The sequence below is a fragment of the Culex pipiens genome, chromosome 1 (genome assembly GCF_016801865.2).
Source record: "Culex pipiens pallens isolate TS chromosome 1, TS_CPP_V2, whole genome shotgun sequence".
NCBI classification, from domain to species: Eukaryota; Metazoa; Arthropoda; class Insecta; order Diptera; family Culicidae; genus Culex; species Culex pipiens.
The window spans coordinates 121,578,076-121,594,377 of record NC_068937.1 but is presented as its reverse complement, the minus strand read 5'-3'; the positions used below and the strand labels follow the sequence as shown (position 1 = coordinate 121,594,377).

Genomic DNA, 16,302 nt, shown 5'->3' with positions numbered 1-16,302 from the left:
TTCTGGACATAGATTTTTTTTAAGTTGCTGCAAAATGAAGGCGAATAAGAAAACACTTGCAAAATTTATTTTTTCTTAGTTTTAATTCTTTGCAACGCCACATTCAGCAACGTTTCAAGTTACACAATGTAAATGAAACAATGCTAAAGTGCAAGAAATCGGTGCATTTTATCGAAAAAACAATTGTACTTTTGATTACAAATTCAGTTTTTCTTTTAATAATATATTTTGGGTACATTTTCAATATTTCTAAAAAATTTAGTATTTTCAATAAAATCGTGTCCCTGTGAAAATTATTTGTCCATACTTATCTTCAACTCATAAGTTCCCCTTTTTAGTCAACTAAAACATATAAAAAATGCGGCTTTTGAGAATTTTTCTTTCAAAAAAAAACAATTATTAAAAGAATTGATTTGAACTAGTAGCAACGATATCTAATCTCTGGACTATCAAACATCACACCGTAATGTGCCAAAGGTTTCATGCATCGCATCGGTTTGGCACCATCAAGATGAGCAAATCTTTATTATCTTACCGCTATTTTTAACCCAACCGTTCCCAAAGAACGGATTGGACACCCACACTTCGTGGAAGCCGAAACGCGACCTGCTTGTGCGTTGACCATGTTCAAGATCCCCACTATAACCGATGTTTGCAGGAAAATAATGTTTCATGCCTCATCGTTCAATGTATTTTTTCACTGTTTCATATTGTCTAGCTTTAGATTTTTATGTTCATAAACTATTCTAATGAAAAATATTTTAAAAAAATCTTATAGCCAAAACCTGTGTTTCATACGTCCTTTTTCAATCTGCCTAGTTACCGGTATACAATCTTTTTGAAAAATAACCTTACAATTTGAGTTTTAAATATTGATATAATATTGGCTGGTGCTTGGATACCCTACATATAGTTTAATAATAAAATCTTTGAATATACTTAGTTTTTGTGAAGCCTTAGGAGGTTGCCTTCATCAGGTATACCACGACAAATTCAAGGATTTTACCCCTCTTTTTCTACAGCAATAATACAATAACTCAGAAACATCCCACCAATTGACCGATTATGCTTGGACGACCACAGCACTACATTCTATGTCATGCTACGTTGAAGATGAACATTTGTGATATTTTTAGTCCGAACAATTTGTATACAGTGGGAGGTTTTGTTGAAACTGCCCCAAAAACCTGAAGGTATCCCAAGCAGTTTGTTCGTGTGAAATTGAGTAAATGTGTAACACGCACACGTCACCAGTTTTTCTTTCCCCTTCGTTAATTCATTTGCCGTATCGTAGGATCAGACGAGTCGAGTCAAGACAACATTGAACCAAATAATATTAAATATTTTCTTCTATTTGACATCGAAATTGTGTGTTATTTTGGTTGTACATGAGCCACAATACCTAAGAGAAACGCACAATTGAAATTATTATTATCCACTACATGGGTATTCTAAAGATAAAAATAAATTTTCTGTTGAGATTTACCGCCATTAATCATCAAGTCCGAAAACAAACAGACATCCAAAAATTAACGACAAACGTAAGTTGCAACTGCACTTTCTGCGAAAGTCACACGGCAGCAGCAACTGACCGACATGAATCAATACATTGTCAAGAGTGACTTTCTTCATTTCACTTGCACTCAGCTGTTGGGCGGTGGGTGACCAAAGTACGAAGAACTTTAACATTTAAATGCTGGCCGCGGGGCAAAAAAAAAAAGTTTCACATTTCCAATACACCCACGCGCGTGGGTCCCTTCGGGCGTTGGTAACTTCCACCACGAAATACCGACTCTGTTTCCAATAAATAAATTGTGCAACCAAGACCTGGGTGTTGAGCCAGAAGCAGGGCTAGACGACAAACGCACCAAGGAGGTGTGAACATTGTACTTCTGATTGACGGCACCTTAAAATGGAGAATTTTTTTTAAAATTTTGTTTGGGAATTCAGTTGTTATCATTTAGTGTGTACTTGCCGGTTGAGATACTCAAATGTCATCAAAAATAACTTAATCAGAAATATTTATATTGAGCTCAAATCAAGCAGAATTTTAACACGCTTAACATTTTTAAATCGTTTCCAGCCCATGCATTGTTGCCTTTCATTACAGGCGTTTAAATGGGAAGAAAGGCCGTAAGAGCAATGCCGTACCGCCCCTATTAAATGTTGCTCCAGAAATCATCTGAAGTTTTTTTTTAAAGCGAAAACCGCAATGAATTACCTAGGTAACAAACAAACTCGCAAACTTGCATTCAAAGCAAAATACAGTCCAGACTCGATTATCCGAAGGCCTCGGAAAAATTTCACTTCGGACAATCGAAACTTCGGATAATCGAATCAGGAAAAAAAATGTTTTTCGTTGTCTAATTTTTGATTGTCAAGCTTAGGTATAACCCATAAACTATGCTAAAATGATTTAGAATATATAAATCCAAGATGGCAGCCAAAATGGCGGTGATGCAATATTGAAAAAATGTATTTTATTTTTTAATAGGCAATCAACAACTCAAATTTGACTAAAATTGGGTCGTAGAACTCAAATTTTATGTTAAAAAAAGAAAATGAAAAAAACGAAAACGATTTTTTTTGTTCGTGATTCGATTATCCGGAGTCCCATACAAACCTTCGGATAATCGAACTTCGGATAATCGAAACTTCGGGTAATCGAGGCTTCGGATAATCGAGTCTGGACTGTATATACAGGCCGACGCTTCTGCAAAAAAAGCAGGCAAACTATCAAACTGTCTGTTGTTTGTTTGTCAAAGTCTAATACCTCCTTAAGGCACTACTTAGATTTTTGATTACCACATCTTACACGCTCATTTTAAAAAAAACATTTTCGAGTTGTACATAGTTAATCATTATTGAACATGATACGTAATTAATTTGAAGTTGACACTTTGAGGTAAATTTTATCAAATTCTGAGTAAATTTCACCAGCACTGCGTGTGACTCGAAGAATATTTACCTAAATACAGATGAAAATTTGCCTATATCGAATTGAAAAGAAAACTTTAAAAACTCATTCCTAACTTTGTTCGATACGAAGGAATGTGAGTGAACAATTCTTGAAAACATCAAAATTTCGAATCAACTTGTAATTTTAACATTGAATTACAAAGGAAAAAATGAAAATAACCTGCAATGGTCAAATGCCACTATACCCAACAAACGGTTCAAGATGTATTCGATGCGTATTTTTTTTCAATAAACCACAAAACATGCACCCCGCTTTATGCACATGTTTAATCTACCACACCAGCAGCACCTTCAGGAAAATGGGGTAATCCGTTGGGGCAGCCACTGACCATTTCCATCTGATGAGTTTTCCTCGCTCAAAAATTTTCCCCAAAAAAAAAAAATCATTTCATCCTCACTCGAAAGCTTATGTACTCTCGTTAAGTCGCCCCCCGTTTCTTATGTACCTTCGAGATCTTTTTCTCCCGAGCACGATCCACAAATACACCGACCCAAGCGTGTACGTTGGTGTTGGTGTGCGAGGAAAATCGGGGAAAATTAAGACTTCAGAATCGGGCAGCTGGTTTTCCTCGATTCAGTCATTGCTGGTAGCAACACTGAGTTCGACGACGGCCGCCGGATCAGTGCGTTCTTCCATTTTCTTGTAGAGCAGTAAGTTGAAGTTGGATTTTTGCCTAACCGAGGGGGACCCCCTTTGGTGGGTCTCTTTGGAAGTGCCCTCCCCAAATAGTGAAAGTGTGTCATTTCTGGTCGACACAGATCGGGGGAAAACTGTCGTAAACTTCCCTTCTGTTTATGCCGGAATTCTGTTCAAAAGTTGTACCAGAAACCAGATGAAAAGATGAAAAGTTTTGCCAAAATCATGCCAATGAACAGTGAAAAGTTATATAACTTTAGAGATTCGAAAGTGCCGCCTGAAACCTGTTGATTTTTGTGGAAAAAAAAATACGCTTAAAGGACTGAAAAAAAGTTTTGTGAGTGAACTGAAATTCAACAAATGGACCGATGGACCAAATTTAGTCGCAGCCGCAGATCGTGTGCGCGAGATGCTAAAATTAGCATGCTTTCGGATTTCAGCAAGATTTTCTTCAAAGATATGCGACCGAAGCGCCACCCGTGTGCAAAGTTTTTCTGGTTGGAATCGTGAAAAAGTTTTTTTAACGCAAATTATAGCAATCTTCAAAACTTACTCAATAAACAATAACATTTTGTTGAGTTGAACAAGAAATCGTTTATATTCAGAATATTGATGCAACCAATGGAGCACTTCCATTCGAACAGTTTTTGCTTTTTTTACAATGTATTCCTTATGGAAGAACTGTCATTTCTACCACTCGAGTCCGATGTTCCATTGGTAACCTGCTTCAAAAGTTTACAGATTTTTAACACTGTTAATCGTTGGAATAGAACTCAAAGTAGTATAACGGCTGTCTTTAAAACATTCAATTAAATGTTTCCATATTGCTTAAAATTTAACGAGTTGAAATTTTCTATAACAGATAAGACACAAAAATAATTGCAACACCAATTGTATCATTTAAAATTTTATAAAACATTCAAGTCATATTTTTTCACTTTATGTTGTATTTCTTGCTATTTCTCTGTAAGCGTGTAGCAGTAAGTTTCTTTTTACCAAAAGTACACACTAAAATTTAAATACTTCAACAGTGATTGTTTACCTATTGAATTTCTTTATTTTGATTTAGCTAGACAAATTTAAGGGTGAATTTATATGAATTCTAGCTGTTGATGTTGTTTAGTATATATTCAAGACTAGCTAACTTTTTTATCAAAAGTTTATCAGCATAGAAAACCCATGGTTAAAAATCTTTATAAAAAGAACTCTAGAAATATTTAATTTTCTAATAAATTTGCAACATTATGACACATCTGGAAAATCTTGGAAATGCAATCCTGTTACTCAATTTCCAGATAACCAAATGGCCGTACATTCCTGCCCATTTCGCTTACGTGACACACACGCCGGATTAAGTAATACCCGATCTGATTAATGTTCGCAGGACGGTTGTCGCCAGCCATCGCCCACTCAAGTCCGACGTTGAAAAATTTTCCGAACGCAGCGAAAATCTCCTCGTCACGAACCGTGAATGTGGTAGTGAGCGATCGTGAATCGCATGAATGCCCCAATTTGGCTGGCAGCCCAGACCACAAATTGTTGGAAAATTTTGCTCTGCCTCTTGCATTGCAGATTCACGAAAAACGCCAATATTTATAGCCTAAATGGATCGTGAGTACAGTTTCACTCTCGAACACACGCAAACACTCTTGGGTACAACAAAAACCCGAAAATCTGGGAATCAGATTTCGGCCATTTTTCGGCCAACTCGTACAATTGAAATCAAAATACAATCGCACAGTTCGTTTGCTGTGAAAATTTGTGACCTATGAGTTTTGTTCGGCTAAAATTAGACCAAATCGCGCACACACACACAGTCACAGTCACGCCTTTGGGGAGCAAATTTTGCTCCACCTTTGAGCGCGACTGCAGCCAGGGCGCGTGCGCCGTTTTATGAAACCGGTGGTGGTGCGCTAAATTTAAATTTAAACTTTTAGCGAAAAAGCTGCTCACGCCGGTGGTGCGCGATCGTCAAATTTCGTACGTCGTCGTCTGGTTGTGGGCACGCAATCACATTAAAAATAGTATTTGTGAGTTTTTTTTCTCCTTCGTTGAAAATTTTAGTAGGACGAGGCAACGGTCTCGGTTTTTTTTTTCTTCAATTTCGAATGTTCCCTGTGAATGAAATTTCCGAGGATACACATTGCTTCGCCCACCAACCGTGTGTGCAACTTCGAGCGTGGGTGGAGTTTTATTAAGTAATAATTTGGCATCCTACACTGTCGACGATCGCCGTCATACAGATCGGATGGCGAGTATTTCAATGAATTTCAGGCTATTTAACGGATGTCATGTAGGCAAAACACTTAATCATAATTCACATTTGACATATTTCCATTATTCAGAAAAAAAAAATCTTCCCCATTATTTAACTGACTAAGCGTGAGCTCAGTTCATGTGCTAAACTACATGGACGAAGTTCTAGCAGGATTCTAGCAGGATTCTAGCAGAGTTCTAACAGAGCTGGATATTTTTACAGCTATCTAGCAGAAATGTTCCACCGTTCTAGCAGGATTCTGACAGAACCAGCTCTGCTAAAAATTTTCGCTTCTAATTCCAAAATTGTCAAACTTACGGACAAAACCCTGCAACAATCTGGTTATAAAAATAGTCAAATATTGTTGTAAATTATTTTGTAGACAGTACTTTATCAAATTAATCAAAAATTATGTCGATAGTTCCCGTAGTTTTGAAGATACCAAAACAGCACAAACAGTTTTCGTTTACGTTGGACCTATTCGTCAACAACAACAGTGGTAGTGTTGCTTTGACGTTATTACATCGGCACAAATCTGACAGTTTTCCCAGTTTCCATCAAATTCAGCAACCCTTACTATTGTTTTTTTGCAAGCAGTAACATAGCCAAACTGTTCGTCAGCAAACGTCAAATCGATACAAATTCAACAAATCACTTTGCAAGATTTGTGAATAAACCTGCTTGCCAACTTCTAAAGGATTAATTAATTATTTATCGAGCGTTCAATATTAGCCTTTCGGAAGTTGCGTGTTTTGGCGTTTCATAAAAGTGCCCTTACAAAGTGAACTAAGTACACGTATACGACTGCAAGTGGGTTAAATAACAGATGGGACCACATGTTTTCCCCCTATGCATAAAAAATAACATATTTTGAAAAATGATAAAAAAATACATTATTGTTTCTCCCGATCGGTTCTTTCGACTTTTGAACAGACACACTTTTCACTTTCCCACCTTCAGCACAAATTGTTTAACTTGCGTCCTCAATTTCCCAGGTTTAGCCACACCCCACCACCATGTCTGATGATGAAGAGTATTCGTAAGTATGGCGGTGCCCGTACAACTTCACCGCACCGATAACTTGAATCTTTTTTCACTTTTCCTGCGAAGACTGCGGAGTTGAAAGTCACGTTTTTGTTACACTCCACCCACTGTCTTATTACACCGTTGCGCTAAAAATCGTTCAACCGTTTCGTTGTTTTTTGTTCACCAGATTTTTGTCCTTACCTTTTTGTGTACCAACGTTTTGTCTTTTTGTACCAGAAAAAAAAAAGTCACTTCCCGTTCCCACTTTATCGCACATCCACACCTTTTTACATTATCTCTTTGTTATTTGTTTACCGTTTAAAATGTTTTGTTTAAAAATAGCTTCGATCCCAGAACCCCAAACAGGACACGCCCAAGTGCACAATACTAAAAATCGATTAAATTTTAAACAGTTTACCTTTTGTATGCCTTCATTTTTGCTGCTTCGTTACTTGGTTTTGAATAGCGTTAAGTACTTTATGGACACCCCTTTGTTTTTTTGCCTCTTGTTACAAAGCTTATATTATTTTAAGGTTTGTTTCCCCAAACGGAACTTTTTTTTTCGCGATGCTCATGCCAATTTAAGCAAAGTGTTTCAAGCAGGTTTAGGTTTTGTTTCGGTTCAACGAGAGAAGATTTTTTTTTTTGTTTAAAGGACCACTCCACCAACGAATGAAAAGAGTGCGAAAAAACTATTTTAGAAGCGATTATCTTGCCCCACCGTACCCGCCCCCCATTGGAGAAAAAAATAGATTGATTTGGATTCAAAATTCTAACTTGTCCCGGCCCCCACCATTTATAATCTGTTTCTAAACGTTTTTTAGCTCTGAAGAGGAGGAGGAGGTCGTCGTCGAGGAACAGCAGCAGGAAACGTAAGTGCAGCCGGCACGGTTACAGCTGGCTTGTTGTACAGAATTTACAAAACAAATACTAAACAGTGATTAGTTTAACTAGACGGACAATATTTATTAGGAAAAAACTAAGCGACGTAACCATTCTTAGCTGTACATATTTAGAGACCTTTAATCTTTTATCAATGTCTATATTCTACATTTTAATTGTTTCTAAAACACATGCTGCTAAATATGCGCTATTTTTCTTCTGATTGGCAAGTAGAATGACGTTTTGATTAGGATTAGATTGTAGTAGATCGCATCCATTCAATTTTAGTTGGGTAAATACGGCAGCTGGCAACACGGTTGGCACTTCAAATCAAGTGTAAATTTGCGTAGGTTTGAATATCTGTGTTGAAATCACTTTGGCTGTCAAAATGCACGCTAAAACAATCTAAAATAAGTAAGTTCGAATTCGATTAAATCTGATTCAAATAACTCTTAAATGAGTCTTTTTTCCTGAACAAAAATGACATTTAAGTTTATTGTTATGCCATTATTGGCTTATATTGCCAACTGTCGAGCACCTTTTTATGTATAACTAGATTAATGGATGTATAAGATCACGTCAGAATGCTTTCCTCAATTAGAATACCGTTCAGTAACAAGATAAATCGAGCGCTTACGTAAGTTATCGCAGTTGATATTTCTCGATTAAATTTTCAAAAGGTCCTATCTGCATAGGAAACCCATGAGGGATAGGTTGTTTTGAAAATTTAATCTAGATTTTAAAACCTTTCCTAGACTAACTAAACTCCAACTCCGACTTACTATTTAAAGATAAAATTGTAAAGGTTACCATATCCGTTAATGCTTAAAAAAAAAGCAGTTATAAAAACTAGCTTAATATAGCTTTCCACAAGACACCCACACAAAACTACTAATAACAACTTTTCCAGTACTTTACTGAGACCCTAATCCCACCGTACACCGAAACGGAATGAACTTTCTCTAAATGTAGCATATATTTTCTCTTCTTTTTGCAGGAAGTAAGTGCGAATTATAGCAAACATGTTTTGCCCCCGTTCTTTCCTCTTAGAATATTATGTGTGTGAACTACCGAAACAGAGAGACAGCATTGCAAAAATGTTTATTTTGATAATGTTAGGCCCTAGAATCAGTCCTTTAAATCTGCTAGAATCAAAGAAAAAAAATCGCTTACCATCGCTAAGGGACCACCTCAAGTGAAACAGTTTTTGACGGGTTTGCCAGAATGCGGTAGACACAGTTTTGTGAAACGAAGATTTTTGTCGGTAACATTTTTATATTTTTCCATAAGGTTTTTTTTATACGTATATCCTTTTTTGCGCGATCGTCATAGGTGGCGCTGGAAAATTACACCATTTATTGCTCAACTTTGCTTCGAAATTCAGTTAATGGTTCAAATAGTTAGTTTTCCAGAACGTCACCTAATCTTTTTTATTACGATCAGCTTTCTCGGCTTAAGAAAAAACCTCAAATAAAACCACCGAGCATTCCGCTTTCAATTAATTTTACCTTTAATTGTTATTTTTCGAGTCTGTTTATCATTTTGACAAGCAAATAATTTTCCAAAATGGTTTTCCAACACTGCTCAGTTTTTGCTTTTCACATTTTTAATTGGTCAAAGTTCGTTGAAATGGAACTTATTTTGGATTTGAACACCGCTTGTCCCTGCTTCACCAACACTTTTCTATTTTTTGCTTACTGTTTTTTCTACAGCCGTTTAATTTTTCATCGCAGCATAAAATGGACTATGCTGTAGGCTTTCAATTCTCTGTTTCCTTTTGGTTAAAAATCCTAAGTACATTCTTCTGTCGCTAGAGGTTGTGTAGGAAACCTGTCTGGTTTTTTTACACTAAAAAAAATCAATCATGTTTTGACGACATTTTAATGTTCTCCTGTAAAATTCAATCTTAAATGGTTCCTCTCTCCAATCTGCACTTATTTCTTCGAAGAAAATCTCTACTTGTACATATATTCGTACATAGAATACTTATTTTATAGCCAAATAACCCTAACCCATGTCTTTGTGTGTTTTGTAAATATAGGATAGCTAGTGTAAATAAAACTAATAACCATGGTACAATGCGTGACAGTGATCTATTGGACGCTTTTAACCCTCAAGCTTGCAGTAGAACTTGCCAATGATGATCAAATTGTTTCCTTATCCCAAAATCTTGGACATAGAAGGTGTCGATAAGATGAAGTCATAACTGAATGTGCTTGTTTTACCAGCAATAAGGGATAAATAACTCAAATCATCCATCACTGTCACGGGTTGATCGGTGTTCACTCATTTTAGTATGTAAGTTCCAACTGTACGGTTTCACACCATATTGTTCAAAGAGTACCTATACTATGCCAATTGTTTTTTGAATCAAGACACACTGTTAAAAAAATGTTTTTGATTTTTCCCCTTTTATCTATTTTTTGTGTTCGTTCGTCGTGCCAACCTTCAATACCGGACCCAACCCAACATTTTCACCAACCAAAAACGTGTGAAAAAAAAAAACATGATTTGTTACTACCACCTCACCACCTGTGCGATCGTGAATCCCCGGACATGTAAAAAAAAAACATCCATCAATAAAAAAAAATCACCACTACCCACTTCTATGTGTGTTTCGACCATAAACCACTATAAAAAAAAATATCAAAATCACTGTCCGTAACCGTAGGCCAGCAGCTGAAGCTAAGTAAGTGGAAACGACAGACGAATTTACACACACACATGCTCTCACAAACACACACACACAACTAAACCTACGCTGCATACAAGTACTCACACGTACATCATACACACATGTGGCCCACTTACAAAAGCCAGGCATGCAAACATTTGGTGCTTGACTAAACAATATTCTTTTAACTCAAAAGTGCGCACGCATCAACTAACTTCATTTTGCATAACAATCACTCATTATATAGGAAATAACCGAGATTGACAGATCGTCGCTTGTGTGCTATCTTGTGACACGTCTGCTCTGTAAATAGATAGGAATTGTCATAGGATAGCACACACGCGACGAGACACATACTGTGGCTTGGTCAGCTTTTGTCTGGTGTGTCGTCGTCCTTTCGATGGTTGTGTGGATCTATCAACTTCCGGAAAGCGGCCATCTTGTTCGTCTCTTTTAGCATACAAAAAAAAACTTACTTTTCATACAAATTTTGCTCTTCTGAGATTTTTATTTTTGTTAGGCGTTTAACTTTCTTTCGCATGTCCTTTTCAAAGGAATTGAATCTTCTGAATATGAATATCAAACACATTCATTTAGAATCACTCAAATTCAATCTAAAATTTCTTGAATTCAATGTCAAGCTATTTTGAAGCAAATTTAAGAAAGTAATTCATGAGATTAAAAAAATACGTTAAAACCAAATCAAAACTTTCCAAGTTATCACGCACAATCAACAAAGCTCAATGAAAATTGGGTGAAATTCACCCAAATCATATTTCTCAAAAATTCTCCGACTTCTCGTGAGAATGTCCGATTTTGACAAAATATGAGTGATTTTGGATGAAGGTGTTGAATGTTAGTTTAATAAAACAGAAAACAAAAACTCTTGATTCCTAGCTTTACTCGCGAGTTATAATCGCTTTTAAATATCTGCAAAGGTCTGTAAAGCGATACGATTGATAAGCTTCGTTTAAACCACAAAACATCTTTCTAGCATCCAAATATAATTTAAAAAAATCTGCATCTCTATCATTTAAAACAACCCCACCTATGACATTCATTTGATATCATTTAACCCTCGAGCATACAAAACTTGTCCTTTCCCATTCCCAACCCAAAAACCAAATCGCGTTTTTGTTATAGATCAATATCCCTGTTATCAAAAGGTGTAAAAATAAATAATTTTCATTTGCGCCCAAAACCAACCATCTGTTCGTTTCAAACTTTCCTATATCCGTTTTTTCCCCCGTTTCCGGCGGTTTTTGTTGTTGTGCTACTAATTTTTGTACGTACCTTTTTTGGTTTTCGAAGAAGAAAAATAAACATTCACAAACACAAGCGCTACGCTGGCAGTATGTCCGGAAGTGCGCCCATTTTTTTGTGTTCTTCTGTACATCTCTGCGTGTGTGTCTGTGGCTTTTTTTCTGGTTACACTGTAAATTGGATGCGGAAATGCAGCCATTTTTACTCCTAGTTTTTAACGCACGCTCATAAAAAGGCATGTGTCTGAGTTGTTTTGCTCTTATTTTATCAAAAAATGTCTGGGCTAATTTAAATAAAACTTGAGAATAACTCTGAACATGTTTTGTTGTGATCGAGCGGAACACGACAAATCGCTTATGAAAAAGACAAATTTTCCCACCATGTGGTAGTCCGAAAGAAAACTGTACTGACTTTGCTTTTTTCCTCTCGCTCCCTTTTTCTTTTCCACGAACCTTTTTGTGGCGTTGCTTTTCAGGGGAGATGATCCCGAATTCATCAAGCGCCAGGACCAGAAGCGCTCAGATCTGGACGAGCAGCTGAAGGACTACATCAATGAGTGGCGCAAGCAGCGAGCCAAGGAGGAGGATGAGCTCAAGAGGCTGAAGGACAAACAGGCTAAGCGCAAGGTGGGTTATTGTACCGATTGGGCTAGGAAGCAATCAGCGTGTAACGAGAACTGTCAAAGTTGGTGAAGGCTGTCATGTTTGCACGCTTATGCTTAATTGCTAAGACTCGTGGTATTCTTGAGCTATACTGAGTCCATGTTTCTAACCCTAGGTTTCTCGTGCCGAAGAGGAGCAGCGCATGGCTCAGCGCAAGAAGGAAGAGGAGGAGCGTCGTGTGCGCGAGATTGAGGAGAAGAAACAGCGCGAAATCGACGAGAAGAGGCGGCGTCTGGAGGAGGCCGAGAAGAAGCGTCAAGCGATGCTGCAGGCCATGAAGGACAAGGACAAGAAGGGCCCGAACTTCACCATCACCAAGAAGGACAGCAACGTAAGTTGGGCCTTACCGGTGACCACACTTGAAACTCAAAACATGCTTTCGTCTCCCAACAGTTCGGCATGTCCAATGCCCAGATGGAGCGTAACAAGACTAAGGAGCAGCTGGAGGAGGAGAAGAAGATCTCTCTGTCCTTCCGTATCAAGCCCCTTGAGCTGGACGGCTTGAGCGCCGATACCCTGCGCACCAAGGCCACCGAGCTGTGGGAAACCATTGTCAAGCTGGAGACCGAGAAGTACGATTTGGAGGAAAGGCAAAAGCGCCAGGACTACGATGTGAGTTACTCTTTAACACGTCCAACTTGGTCAGTACTGATCAGAACTCTCTTCCCCTACTTTAGCTTAAAGAGTTGAAAGAAAGACAGAAGCAGCAGCTGAGACACAAGGCCCTGAAGAAGGGTCTGGACCCAGAGGCTCTCACTGGCAAGTACCCGGTAAGGATCATCATAATCGACTCTACCAACAAAGCTGAATCAAACCTAACCATGAAATCTATCTTCAACAGCCCATGATCCAAGTCGCCTCCAAATACGAACGTCGTGTCGATACCCGCTCCTACGATGATAAGAAGAAGCTGTTCGAGGGTGTAAGTATCGTTCAAAGTTTTGCCAAACCTTTTATACAAACAAAAATCTCGGTGGCAATTATTATACTGATACCAATTCTTGCATCTTACAACCTAAAAGGGCTATAGTGCGTATTACCTTGAAAAGATGGACAAAAAGTGGGCGCAACGCCAAGAGCTCTGGATGGCACGAACCAAGTGTAAGATAGCTGTTCGAACCCACACCCGGAAGCAGATGTTGATCTTCGTCTTATGATTAATTGATTTGAATGATTTTTTGTAAGCAATGAAGCTTGTCTTTTAGCTGTCAAAGGCTACTCATGCTTACACTATAAGTTGAAATTAGTCAATTTTGATTTCATATAGAAATTATTAGAAATTTAATGGTCGTTATATCCTAATTTATTAAAACCTTAATATGTAGATCAACACCTGTTCTCCGGAACATCGTGTATCGTTGCCCTGTAAAAGTTGCTAAATCTATTCAATGTTCCACACGAAAAATGTCTCCTCCACGATTCTGTATCTAACTGCGCCAAGAAAAACAATGTCTCAAAATGTGCCACCACCACACGCCCACGTTACGTTACTGTACGAATCACGCAATTCTCACGCAACTCTCGTGTAATCTCTGTATTTTTCTGTCTATTTTCTATGTCTTAACAAAAAACAAACGTGCAAATTCACAAACACATTTCCACACCTCAACCGACTGTGCTCGTGCAGGGCTTTGACACTCTGAACAAGGAATCCCTCGAGAAGCAATGGTCCGAGAGAAAGGAACAGCATGTCGGTCGCCAGAAATGTAAGTATCCCCCAATCCCTGCCGAAACCTCTGAACGCACAACTCTCGCGACCTTCCGTGCACATTCATGTAAAACTACGTGTAACTTGTTGTACGTTTAATCGCCCGCTGTCAAGCTGTCTACGCAAGTGTAAATGTTTGAATTTGTTTTGAATCCCAACTTATTTTTCTCCCCAACAGCCAAACTGCCCAAGTGGTTCGGAGAGCGACCTGGCAAGCGGGCCGGAGACCCAGAAACCCCCGAGGGCGAGGACGAAGTCAAGCCCGACGATGAGGAGATCGAGGAGGTGGTCGTAGAGGAAGTCGTAAGTATTCGTTGTCAATTAAACTGCACGGTGAAGTAAAGTTGGTCAAATTTGATTGAACATGCTTTTGCGTGTAGATATTCCTAAGCAGATAACGGCAATTGACGGTAACTTTTTTTTACCTTTCCACACAGGTCGAGGAAGAGGAGGAAGAGGAGGAGGAGGAAGAAGTAAGTATGATGGGTTTTTTGAGTGTACTTGTGAAATTTGATTAAACCTTGAATTAGCGAGTGAAAAGGAGAAGGGGTTTATGATAGTTAAAGTTTGAAGTGTCCCCAAATGGCCACCGGTAACCGGTTCCGGAATGTTAACATTCTTTCGTGAACAAGTTCGTGGTCCAGCTTCAAATTTGCCCATTCTCCTATTAAACGACTTCAAGTAACGGTGTCCATTTTTATTCTTTCTTTCCACAGGAGGAGGAGGAAGAGGAGGAAGAAGAAGAGGTGAGTTACTCTAATACTCAATGTTTGTTTCAAACAGCTACATCTATGTAAATCGGCAAAAATCATGCGTCAAGAAAAGAGAAATTGCTAATTTTGAGCCTTTTTTAAAGACTCACCAATTTTGAGCTTGATTCAATGATTCAATATTTTGAACAACTTCTAATAACATTTTTTTCATCTCTTTTTCCACAGGAGGAGGAAGAAGAGGAGGAGGAGGAAGAAGAGGAAGAAGAATAAACTAAAATTTTCGATCATCAACGGTTTCCTTTTAGAGCTATTGATTAAGTCGGGAGCATTATTTTTCTACTACCATTTCCATACTCTATTCCTCCAATCAGCAAGAGTCCAGCAGGAAAAGAACAAGCAAGAACAAATGATAATCATGACGGTGATGATGATGACGATGTGAAAGTGAAAGGACACATGGTGGTGGGTGGTGGGTGGCGGCGGCTTTGGCCGTTGCTGTCCCTCCCACCGGAGGCGGCAATACCAGCAGCAACAGCTAAATCTACAACTTCTAATGATTGGAATCATCTCAATTAACATCTTTCATGAACTTTATTATTTTAATGATTATTTTATTATTTAAAATCTCATTATAAAAACAAAATAAAATTATTTATTATAAACTTATACTTTGCTGGACCAAACGGTGTACCGACAAAATTAAATGTCCGAAATTCCTTATATGACTTATATATGACTTTTTCGTTTGCAAGGGGAATTCTAATAAAATACAAATTGAATGGAATTGGTTTTTTTTATTTATTTTTTTGGTAAAATTTAGCGTTCTAAAATTATAGTAACTTTTGGGTGCATATATGTTTTCGCTTTCTTTTCTTTTTTATTCATTTAAAAAAAAAGATAAAGATGTCATTTTGAGTCCCATAAATATATCAAAAAATTTCGAAAAAATTAGAAAAAATGTATTTTGGGAATCCAACGTTTAGTAATAAAAAGTAAAATAAAAAAATCGAATTTATTTTGGCGTGTACCTTTTTTTCCGAAATGTCCTAATCATAACCCACAACTTTGCCGAAGACACCAAATCGATCAGAAAATTCCTTCTCAACAATGAAAACCCGACCATGGTAATTTTTGAGAACATTTGCTAAAATTGCGCCTTTTTAAATTGACTGTGGCTTTTTGCTGGAAGTAAACGCAAATATGATGCAAAATTACTTCTTTTGAGATATGGAATGTATGGACAAAGTTTCATCTAAATCAAAAAATACAAATTTAAAAATCGCGGCATAATTTGCGAAAATGTAGAGAACTACTCATTTTTATTTTTGTCTGCTTTTGGAATATTTTCAGTCAGAATCAGTATGCGATAAATTTGTGTATGTCCCACGACTATGAATGAACGTAATTTGTTACAAATAAAAATCTGATGAGTATGTGTAGATTTTACTCAAAGCTCTAGTATTGTTTATCCAACGAAGAATAAAATAATTCATTCAGAAAT

At 37.5% G+C, this 16,302-nt stretch overlaps 1 protein-coding gene across 7 annotated transcripts; it reads left to right on the top strand.

Annotated features, from left to right (window-relative positions):
- Positions 1–3,518: 3,518 nt before the first annotated feature.
- LOC120423829 (troponin T, skeletal muscle) lies at positions 3,519–15,467 on the top strand. 7 transcript variants are annotated; one of them, XM_039587758.2, is made up of 14 exons: positions 3,531–3,630; positions 6,869–6,912; positions 7,724–7,771; positions 10,453–10,470; positions 12,194–12,344; positions 12,496–12,711; positions 12,774–12,992; positions 13,058–13,150; positions 13,222–13,302; positions 13,403–13,481; positions 14,267–14,391; positions 14,526–14,561; positions 14,805–14,834; positions 15,027–15,467. In XM_039587758.2, the coding sequence occupies exons 2-14, from the start codon at positions 6,890–6,892 to the stop codon at positions 15,069–15,071; spliced, it is 1,164 nt and encodes a 387-aa protein (XP_039443692.1). In that variant the 5' UTR covers positions 3,531–3,630; positions 6,869–6,889; the 3' UTR covers positions 15,072–15,467. The 7 variants fall into 7 exon arrangements, with proteins under 7 accessions (XP_039443700.1, XP_039443701.1, XP_039443692.1 ...); XM_039587757.2 differs by lacking the exon at positions 13,403–13,481 and adding an exon at positions 14,008–14,086 and having other exon boundaries at positions 3,536–3,630; XM_039587769.2 differs by lacking the exon at positions 10,453–10,470.
- Positions 15,468–16,302: the final 835 nt, after the last annotated feature.